Raw genomic sequence first — 11,702 nt, 5'->3', positions numbered from 1 at the left:
TTGTGATTTTCCAGTCATATACCTATAATGCAATCACACTATTACGTTTGAAATCCATTACTGATTTTCTTTTTTGCAAACAATACTCTGGACTACCATTTAGCCAACTAACAGACAGCTAATGTCCTTGCATCAGCTGCGCGAGCGGCTGAAGTTGGTTACACTTCGAGTGCCGGACCCTGTAGTAGCATTAGCCAAACATTTAATTTTATGTCGCTGCAACAACAATACAGTAATCTAGAGAGTAAAGAGCAGTTTTAATCCAAGAACTTCTTAGAAAGAGCTTTTAAATACAATCTCTTTTTATTACTAATCTTTAATCTCTTTTACTTATTACTAAAATACAAATACATAATACATTAAAGGATACGTAAAGCTGCTCCATCAATCACTCAACATAAGTTCCAGCGCTTTTTGTTTCTTTCGCAGACGGTACTCGGTAACGCCGTAACTGAAAGGGGGAAAAATATAAAAAATATGCAATAATAAAAAAGAAATTAAAAATTTATAAAAATCACAAAAAAACACAAAACTGAAATATCATTCTATTTAGGCTCTTTAGATGGAAGACAAAACTGCCAAAAACCGAAACCTTCCTCAGGGCGTATTGCTCTTATTGCTCAGTTAATAAATGACATTTATAAAAATTTAGGTAAAGACCACTCAAAGCCTCTCAATTCAAATGAAACAATATTTTCAAACTTATTGTGCAATAAAGTGGTAAATAAAACTGATCTTGAAAAAAAAATATTTTAAGACATTCAGCGCACGTACCCATTAAAGCTATTTCAAGCATGATGAATATGATAGTGATGCTCGTTTTCTCAGACTGGCTGAAATGAGGTAGATTTTTGCCTTTAAAGTTGCCTTGAAGTTATTGTGGATCGCTCATGTGATCTTACAACACCGCACGACAAAAACAAACTTTTTTGTTATATAGTACAAAAAAAAAAAAAAATAATAATATATTTATATTTTTTTTTTTTTTTATTTCCATTATAAAGTACAATCTGTTAATATTAACAATAAGTAATTGGTGGGGTTTGGAGTTAAAATGTCCCTTCCCTTTGGAAGAGGACATTATTGTCTTTGGTAGCATTTAGTTACAATTTTGCTAGTACACTTTATATAGTAATGCTGCATTATTATTATTAGGCTACTGTGCACTGTGATAAAAAAAAAATATATTATGCAAAACCTGTTGGAGTCCCCTATATTTTAAGGCTCTTCAAAAAAGTTTAGCACTTTCTGGGGGTTTATTGTTCCATTATTTATATGTATGCCCGGAAATACCACCAAGGTAGCGAGGCATTTTTCTGCCTAGTGCAGGGCATTTACAAAGGATGTGTTCTGAATTTTCAGTGCCCATTTCACAGAATCGGCGGATAATAGTCTCAGAGAGACCAATTGTTTTTGAGTGGCATTTCAGGCTACAGTGGCCTGTAAAGTAACCAGTTAAAAGTCTTAAGTCTACTCTGCTGAGCGAAAGTAGCTTATCAGAAATTCCTTTGTCCGGCGCTAAGAACTGTTTCTGCATACTCAGCTTTTCATTTTCTCATAATTTATATTTTGTAAATGACATCAAATTTTGAAAGGACTACATTTTTCAACAAAATTGTTTTAAATAGTTATACTCTCGCTATGCTATTGATATTGATATCATGCGAGGGAGAATATATCCAGCTATTAAACCAAAATTTTCTTTGTCTGTAGTTGGAATGTTTGTGGATACAGAAACTTTTCAATTATGAGGCGTAAACAATACCTTAATTCCTTGACTTATGTGCAGAGAAATGATGGTGAGCGGATCAGTATGCTAAGATGGCAGCGGAAAAAAGTACTGGTACTTCTCTGCTACACTGTGAATTTGTGTGAAATTGTAGAATTATTCACTTGAGCTAGAAAAGTGAGCGATTTAACGCAATGCGCTGCCCTTTAGCCCACTGGAAAAACAGTTTCATATCGAAAAATAAACAAAAACCAAATAGGCAATGCAGAGAAAGGAGAGAGAGAAAAAAGTAAAAAAAAAATCCGCCCTACGATTTTTTTTACTTTGGTAAGCTATATCAGTGGGTGCTTAGCGAACGAAGAACCAAACGAGTCTAAGTTTAAAAAAATGATTCCATAGAAAAACTTTGCAAGCAATTCAAAATATGGAGCTAAGTGCAAAATTATTTATTTTTACGCTCGCTGCACCCAAAATTGAAGTCTATCCGCAGGAGCTACTTACTAATGGGCCTATTGCTAGTAATAGCCGAGCCAGTTCTGTACTTGTTAGGGCCGGTTTTACGGTACATGCTTAACTCTGCTTTTCAGTTAAACTACAGTGAATATAACCACGTGGAAGATGTTGGACAAATTCTTGATTATATCTATAGTCTCCCTATTGTCATAGAATATAAAAACCGCGATACAACGAAAAATTTTAAATTCAAACAAAAATTGAAAAACGTATATATTGGTTCTATAGATTCTGTATAGTTTCGTTATTTGATGTTTTTTTTTGTGTTCTTATACTTAGATTAAAATAAAATGAGAAACTTATACCATTTTGAATTTTTATTATCAATTATAGGAGTTTTATCGCGTTAGCGAATCGCCTTGCACCTAACCAGATAACTCGTTATATAGAGGCTTTAGACTTTACTGGGACCTTAACCGTCAATATATTCTGAAAGATTTCATCCTCGAAATTTCTGGCTTACGGAAAATTCCACAACAAAGATGTTTTTCAAGTGACTCAGAAAGAATTTTGTTTTACCGAGTTTTTCGCTATTTCGAGACTTCACTGTGTCTTTAAATGCCCAATTTTTCAGGTTTAAACATAGTTAAACAATTCACCACAATTAAACTGGCACTTAAAAATCGGCCCTTAAAGCCAATAGCGCGTCAGTCATACAGTGACAAGAAATATTTAATGCAGAAAGTCTACAGTGGGCAAAATCTAGAGTTTGGTAAAATTTATTTTAACATATCTCACTTTTAGTTCTTGCATCCAACTTCCTCCTCTTTCCTCTAGTCACAATTCATACCCTATCTTTTAAACTTTAGAATGCGCTTAATTCCTAGTAAATAATTTCTATTAATTCATGCTTCCAACATCAACAAAATTGGAGTTATGAATTTTTTAAAATTCTCAAAATTTTGATTTTTATTTTTCAAAAAAAAAAAAATAATCGGAGAAATCGAACGCATAATACAAATTTTTGCCACATCTGTCCAGTTCATCAAATAATGGAAAATGCGTCACCTTCACTTGTTGCAAAGCAATCAAAATGGTCTTATATTCTGTGAAGTTTCTTGTATACTTTTCCCAATTTTAAACTACTCACCCTGCACTTCCAATACCCAGGACACACATCAGTATTATTAGTTTGGTCGATGTGCACAACTGTGAACTTATTATGTAGCCAATAACAGAACCAGTTGATTCCCACAAACGGAAGTTGCTGTAGCCGGCGATGAGATGGTTCGGAAAAAGAATACCATAAAAAGCTGCAGAAAATACAATAACTTTGAGTACAGGCATTTAGCAAAGACACAACAGCCCAACTCACCATTCACCACGACCAACCACACACCATCGCAAATACCCCAAATGGCTGCGAATGCGCAATATTTCACATAATCTCCTTCGCGTGCCTCATATAAAAACATGTAAACGAAGAGGGAAATATTCAAAAGCGCGCAAGCGACGAACAAAGTGATGCGCCCCAATCTTTCGACCAGAGCGCCAGCAATACCAGCCGCAATGGCATTGGCCACGCCAAAGCAAATCATTGCAAAGCCAATTTTCGAAATACCCCAGCCACAAGCAACAAACGACTGTGAATAATAATAAAAATATAGTTTATATTACAAAATTTCCAGTGAGTTGCCACTCACGCGTGTATAATCCACAGCCAGGAATGATTCTTCCAACCCAATGAACATTGTAATGGGTAATATGAGCAATTGGCGACGTTTGCGTAATAAATTGAGGGTCACAGTAATTAGGCGCAAACCGGACATGCCATCGCCAGAGTCCGTACGACGCACGCCATAACTAGATATAGTTCAAGGAAAAGAGAAAGATTAGTATTTCTCTTGTTATTTTATGATCGTTTACCGTTTCAAAGAGTTGACGCCGAAAAGCATTAGTATCACCGCTAAAGCCATACAAACGAGGAAGATCGAGTTAAGTAATTGGATTTTCGCCGGTTCGGGTGGCGTCAAATTCGGGTTAGCCTCAGCGCCAATGCCGGGGCAGAAACGTGCACCACACAATTCACCCACGCGACTTTGTGCGGGTGCGGGTGTCACGAACGTCGCATTCAGCTCTGCGATATCCGATGAGGTGAAGGATAATACTGGAAAGAGAAAATAGGCAGATCAAATACATTTTTTTTTTAATTTTATGAAATATTTATTGAAATCCTATTTATTGTACACCTTTCTTGCTAGTGAAAAGTTTAAAATTTCGCAATCACCTGAAGACGATATCAAATTTCCCCAGACTTGCGCCATTTGGTAGAAAATAAAGAATAAGCCAAAGAATTTCACTGTATTCACATCTTTACGCGATCGATTACCTCGCACTTGAGTCAACGCCTCCGCAACTGTGGAGAGGTAAGTGCATTTTGCGCACCATAGAGGGCCTCCACCAAAACCAACCATCAAACCTGAAAAAGTATCAAAATTTTATAAATTTCCAATAGCTGAGACGTAAGAAAGGCCAACCAGCTGGTATCAGAGTCTCGAAACGCGGATAGAACTGCGCAGCAATAAAAGGCATGTAGGCAAAGAATGCTAAGGCCATAGTTAGATGACAGCCAAACCACCTGAAAAAGAGTTAATTATGCAAAAAAATTACAAATAAAGAATAAAAAAATATAAATTCTATAGAATTTGAGTTCATAGTTGAAAATGGAATAACATTCATAAATACTAAAGGGTGGTTAAGTTTCAAGGGCCGGTGTTGTTTTTGAATAAAATACAATTTTTTTAGGAAATTATTGTCATTTCTCATTATTATGATAATATGGGTATGGCTTAATTACGTATGGAACAAAATATCGTCCAAATGGGCGCCGCAGCCTAAGCGGTACGCCTCCAAAGACCACCAAATGCAAATAGTTCCTTATATATTTAGAAGAATCTAGCTACAAGGGAATTTCATCTGTCCGTGAACTTTTGAATCTTAAATTTTTTGTATTTGAAGTGTAGTTCAAAAGTGTCAAACATTTTTGGAAAGTTTAAATTTTGTGCAAGTTATTGGGGCATCTCTTTTTCCGAAAATTTTGTCTCGAAATCTGACGATCCAGGAAAAAATATTGCTAATAAGGATTATAGGGAATTAATTAAAATTTAATAATATATTTCTTAAAAATGTCTAAACTTTTTTTTTTAAATACTTTGTGGTTGTTTTCATCTATTAACTTTGGAATTCCTACGGAGAAATTTCCTTATTTACAGTTTAAATTCAATTGCTAACAGGCAAATGACAATTTGAAGTCATACGGCCAACATTATTTTGAGTTATTAGTCAGGACTAGAAATGGGAACAGGTAAATACTAGAGCCTTCGATTTTGTTAGCACATTTTCAAACAGCCCCTGCATTTGAGTAATGAGTACCCGCACATCTGCTCGAGTAATAAAAAAAAAAAATTGGTGCGTACACTTCTGTTAGGTGTTTGGCCGAGCTCCTCCTCCTATTTGTGGTGTGCGTCTTGATGTTGTTCCCCAAATCGGTAATAATACGAGTAATACGTTTGACTATTTTAACTTTTATCTCAGCAATTATTTTTCTCTGCTTTTCATAGTCCTTAGAAGACACTATATGAATAAATAAATAAATAAATTGTTGAAAATTTCGAACAAACCTTTGAGCAGATGAGCAATGAAAGAGTTGCGAGGGAATAGTGAGCCACTTGCATTGCTCAATACCCGAGTATCTCTAGTTCTAATAAAAACGCAAATAGTAAAAATATGTTTTTTATAAATGTGTCCCACCTTTTGGTATGACATTTTTAGGTATTAGAGGTTCCTTTTAACAAAATAAGAAGATGAAACCTTATGAAAGTTCTGCGGTGGCATAATCGCTTAAATTGTACTCCTAATATTTCAGTTTTTTCATTTAGTTTTGCATAGATTTCTGATTTGCGTTTCGCACTTTCGTAAGCATTTAAGCACGACGTGACCTCAAACAAATTTCATGCCCACTTAATAATCCCCACGCTCCATACAAGCGCTTAACCAGGCCAGGCAAACATATTAAGTTAATTTTATTTTGTTTGTTTTTTTGTATTATAATTTCTCTTTTTCTAATAGCATGCATGCAACATAAGCTGACGATACAGCTGATCCCTCCGTGCCATATTGCTGCATACTAACAGGCGAACTTACATTGGTATTGATTCACCACTTTGCAGGTTCAGTGTAAACAATTGAGCGGAAGCATTCGCCGAATACAATATCTCTGCACACAAATCCACATAGAAATGCAAAATAAGTGCACACACTCACATAAACAAACATAAAAAATATGTAAGCAAAGTGAAAAGGAAAGAGAAGCGTGCAGATTGTGGGGCTGGAAGCCGGCGAACGGAAAGCAAAGTAATAACAGCAGTTTGGAAGTGTTTGCATTTGGTATTATCTGACCCTATGCATTGTACGAGGGCGCGCGCATATGTGTGCATTAAGTATGCTCACACACTTAGCATGTGTATATGTATACCTATTTATAGCGATGCAACACAATGGAGATTTCATCGGTGTTTGTTTTTTTGTTTGTAGTTACAGCAGCTGCAGCAACAAATGAAAGGCAGGGCTTTACTCTGTACTTACTTAAAAGCAACTAAAGTCAGCCATCCAGCCAGCAAACTGAAATGAAGGTCAACATAGTGAAACGTATGTTTGGTGGCGCGCGCCAGTAGGGAACGGCAAGACTGCATGGCTGCGGGTGTACCCACATACAGCACGAAATTGATTTCTACTGCTGATGGCTCGCAATAATATTTTTTTTTTGCACTTCCTTATTTTGGAAAATTTTAAAACTTTCACTAAATCAGCATTAACGTGGCGTTAAGCGCGCTTAATTGGCAATAGTTGCAAGTAAAAATCATAAATTGTAACTTACGAACGCGGATCCCTTAAAACAAAGTATGAACAGTAGTTAAAGATAGTGAATAAATAAAAAAATTTAAGAAAATTATAATTTGAAAATATTTTCTTCCATATTTTGAAAGTAGTCTTCCGAGAATCGAATATAGGATCTTTCAAAACACGTCAAAGCAGTCGATTTAAGGATGCCTAATAGTTGAAAACGTCAAGATATCGATGTTGAAATTTGTTCAGCAAGCCTTTGCGCTACAGCAGTAATATTCTCAACAGAACCAATTTCTTGAAATTTTTTCACAACCTTCATCCGAAGGTCGGATGATTATTCCGACCAATAAAATTAGGAATTTTCCGATATATCCATTTTTCGTTTTCCGATATCGACCATTTCCATAATAAGTTTGAATAATCTTAACGCAGTGTATCATGTAAGGATCCATGGTTCAAATTGTATATCTGTCTACATAAAAAAAGTCAAAAATTACTTAAAAAGGTGCCATCTAGGAATTATTCACTACTGACATCTAGGTGTCACTTTTGAAATAGTTTTTAGAAATAATTGCTAAAAAAATATTGACAGTATTTTAGGTTTTATAGAAACGCTTGGTTCGCCCTCAAACTCGTGTTGTTAAAGCACTTAGGCCGCTGTAGAAATTTCAGATAATCTTTTTAACACACTTTTATTAGCTCGGGTTGTATGTATGTATGTATGTAACGGAATCTTTGAGCTTAATTTTCACTGGCTTCCAAAAATCTGATCGACTTGAAATTTTGCACACCTATCAAGGACCGATGACAATGGAATAATTTGATAAAAGTTTTCCATTATCCTTATTAGGATTGCCAGGATTAATATTTTCTTTTTTTACTGTGGGCAAAAAGTAAGGTGAATTTGGTTGTAAAATAAAAAATCTTTATTTATTCTTGTAAATCAGTTTCTCAGGCTCCCTCCACGAAATAAGTTCTTCATCCCGATTACTTCTTTATCACGGCCGATAACTGCATAGCTTTAGACTCACAGTCGATAAGAAAGGAATTAAATATAATATAACATGAATATATCGAATCATTTATTCACTGACTGCAATGATAACAATAATTTTCATTCATAATAAAAAATAGTTTAAAAAAAACTAAAAGACACGCTTTTTTGCAAATCGAACTAAAAAGTAGAAAATAAAAAATAGTTTAAAAAAACTAAAAAACACGCTTTTATTGCTAATCGAACTAAAAAGTAGAAAATAAATTTTAATGACAAAGGGACCTATAATGAAGTAATAGCAAATCGAACGATCAGTCATAGTCAACTACCTCAGAACAGAATTATAACAAAAATTAAGATACAAATAGAATAATTCAAATTAGAGTTAAAAGCGTGGGATGCTTTATATAGTATATAATATCAATCATTCTATTGGCAACTACCTATGTACAGAAGGTTATGAAAGTGAAGCAAAATGCATCCCACGCTTTTAACTCTAATTTGAATTATTCTATTTGTATCTTAATTTTTGTTATAATTCTGTTCTGAGGTAGTTGACTATGACTGATCGTTCGATTTGCTATTACTTCATTATAGGTCCCTTTGTCATTAAAATTTATTTTCTACTTTTTAGTTCGATTAGCAATAAAAGCGTGTTTTTTAGTTTTTTTAAACTATTTTTTATTTTCTACTTTTTTTTTGGTTGAAAGGTGCTCTAGTACATTAAAAGTTGCATGCTGAAAGGGATATAAGTTAACGAGTTTATCGTCAAAAAAATTCTCAAAAACATGATTTCTACTGCCCACCCTAAAACGAGTTTTTCTAAATCTGGCCGCATTCATAGCCTGGAAGGATGGCTTTTTAACTGTAACCCTTTTTTAAACCACCATTTAAAAAAGTCGATATATTTTATTAATAACTTCTGCTGTCTTTTTATAACAGTGGGCATAAGTATGATCGAAAAAAAATGTTGCTCAGTATAAATTCCTAATTACAGGTACAATTCGACAGCACGACCTTCAAAAACAAAAAACAAGAGGTTTTGCCAAAGAAAAGGTGTGCATCAATTATTTTGTTTTAAATTACCTGGAAAGAGAAAATTATTTATATACTTCATGAAATGCAGTACAGAAGAATTTTTCAGATTTCCCATTCATTCAAGGAGGAAACTACTTTTTTCTGCACGGTGACAGAAAATAATGTGACGATTTCAGTACACTAGTAGCTATAGCTAGGATCACCAAAGATTTTTTAATTTTATTTACTTTAAAATCTGTGATTTTTTATTTTTCGTATTTTTATTCTTTTTACGAAAACAAACTAATGAAGAATAGTTTGCGCTATTTCGCCAACAATATTGATTTGGACAGCAGTCTCTGCTCTGTACTCTTCCATACTGTTCATATAGATCAGTTCATTTTGAATTATTCCCTTGCAGCTTTTCAGCGTTTGAAAAATCTGATTTTCGTAACACTTTTATTGGCAAAATAACTCATTTTATAAGCGACTTGTGAGTGTATTCTGCCATCTCTGGAATAAATCTAAGGCCGCCCTCAAGCGCCTAGACTTTCATTTTCTGCAATATGTTTAGCTTCGACTCTTCCACGTGATTCTTAAGATTTATCGCTGCCATAATTCAATGAAATACTTGAGCTTAGAAATTATTACTCGCAAGACTGCTAGAAAATCGATAAATGGAATCATACTAGTAAACTAAGTGAATCAAAGTAGCGTTGATACAGGTGGCACATACAATATACGTATAATGTATTGCAATTGAAGAACGTTTGCTTTGAATAACACTATAATCGAACTTTCGAACTAAGTAGTGTAACTGCATGAACTAGAATGAGTAGTTGCTGAGCAGTTTGGCTTTTAACTGTCGGATTGGGTGAATAGAATAATAAAATAATAAATATTTGCACCTACCTCCTTAGTAATGTACATACATATATACCTGTGCGCATATGCGTGTATACTTCATACTGAGACTCACCTTATAACTGTCATCGGCAGAAATACATTCGATAAAATCAGCGATCCATAAATGACGGCGAGTGTTGTTGTGCCCAGCGCTTTGTCTGAATTCACTGAGCTCTGCAGATTCGAAGTGCCATGGAATGCTGTGAAGTGTATCATAAATGCTAGGCCTATAACGATGACATTCTTTGTGATGATGCGTTTTTCGCGTGGCTCATATGAGCGTTGCACTTTTGCTACACCGTTGGCGGGTGCTGCAACACCATTCGCATTCGGATTGTCAGTGTCGTTGTTCAGGCCATTATTGAGTGTGATTGATATGCTGCCGTTGCCGTTGACATTGCCATTGGTGTTGTTGGGGTTATTGCTATAACTATTGGGGGCTTCATCATCACTCACTTGATCGGTGACATTATAGCTGCGCCTGTGATTGTGATTTTGGTTGTCTCCTGCAAGCGAACTAATATCCAATGAGCCGGCATTCGCAGAATTCAAATTGCCCATAATCGATAATTAGTACTGCGGATGCTGAAAAGAGCAGCAAGTAAAGAAATGGTTCCAGTTTTATTAGGGAGTTTAAATACAAAGTGAGCCAAGTTAGCACAAAATAAATTTTGAAAAGAACTATTCTTAATATCCACTAAAGTGGAAAGGCAATTTTCAAAAAATTTTCAAGATGAAAATGTCACAGTTTCTTTATCACTTGCCAAAAATTAGTTTTATTAAAATGGAAACACAAAAAAAATGAATATATTTCATCTCAATTGAAAAAAATACCGTACTCAAATGGCCAAACAAATTTGGAGGGTGTGACCCATATCGGACCATTAACTAGCTCTAAATGAATTTGAAAGAATTGACATAAGGGGGTCATGACAGTGATTTGTTTACGAAAAAATGAGATTATGTTGGTTATATACCAAAATAATCAACACAGTCATCACCCTTGTTCTTCGCTGCCGTCTGAACGTCTGACGAGTGTGAAATGAGCGGCCAGTATTCTGCCGTAGTTACTCGCTCAAATTCGTTTTTCACCATATCGGAAGGCCAAACCTGGTAATCTGTCTCCTTAAAAACAACAACATTTTAACACGCAAATGGGCACCTAATCGAGAACTGTCTTGCTAACGAAGGCAGCTAAATAGAGTATACTCGCACCTGAAAAGCTGCTGTAGCACCAGCATGGCAGTATCGCACATTATATGAATAACAAACTATGAATGTGGAAAAAATACGACTCTTTGCTAGTGGCACCTGCAAACCGCCATTTCCCGTTTTGCCGATTTCTACACACTTTCAAATCCTCTCACCTTCTCTAAAAATGTGCAACCGTCGATTTAGTGTAAAATTTACAATTAAATTTTCTGTGCTATAATAGTTTTGCATTTAAAAAAACATCTCGATAACACCGAAAACAAACCAGCAGCTATTATTACTCTCATAGATATTCACATATTCATACATATGAAGTTGAAGTTGTGGCATAGACTTCCCCACACGAATTCACCCTTATATGACGAATACCATACACTTGAATTTCCCGTCGAAACTGACTTGCTGGTTGCTTTAATATTGTAAGGTATTGCAAAACAACAACCAAAAGATGTGAAGGGAGATGCACGCCCCGACAACATCTGCATG

At 35.1% G+C, this 11,702-nt stretch overlaps 1 protein-coding gene across 3 annotated transcripts in view; it reads right to left on the bottom strand.

Moving 5' to 3' along the window:
- Positions 1 to 280: 280 nt before the first annotated feature.
- Positions 281 to 11,702, bottom strand: part of LOC128866079 (UNC93-like protein) — a 61,415-nt gene continuing 49,993 nt past the window's right edge. For all 3 annotated transcript variants that reach the window (XM_054106573.1, XM_054106574.1, XM_054106575.1), the window contains exons 2-9: positions 10,078 to 10,589; positions 4,720 to 4,820; positions 4,470 to 4,661; positions 4,109 to 4,349; positions 3,886 to 4,045; positions 3,558 to 3,825; positions 3,333 to 3,495; positions 281 to 451 (exon numbers count right to left, since the gene is read on the bottom strand). In XM_054106573.1, the coding sequence (XP_053962548.1) occupies positions 385 to 451; positions 3,333 to 3,495; positions 3,558 to 3,825; positions 3,886 to 4,045; positions 4,109 to 4,349; positions 4,470 to 4,661; positions 4,720 to 4,820; positions 10,078 to 10,565 (1,680 nt within the window). In that variant the 5' untranslated portion in view covers positions 10,566 to 10,589 and the 3' untranslated portion in view covers positions 281 to 384. The remainder of the gene's footprint in view (positions 452 to 3,332; positions 3,496 to 3,557; positions 3,826 to 3,885; positions 4,046 to 4,108; positions 4,350 to 4,469; positions 4,662 to 4,719; positions 4,821 to 10,077; positions 10,590 to 11,702) is intronic.

This window comes from Anastrepha ludens, chromosome 6 (assembly GCF_028408465.1).
Source record: "Anastrepha ludens isolate Willacy chromosome 6, idAnaLude1.1, whole genome shotgun sequence".
Taxonomy (NCBI): domain Eukaryota; kingdom Metazoa; phylum Arthropoda; class Insecta; order Diptera; family Tephritidae; genus Anastrepha; species Anastrepha ludens.
This window is presented reverse-complemented; position numbering and strand designations above follow the sequence as displayed.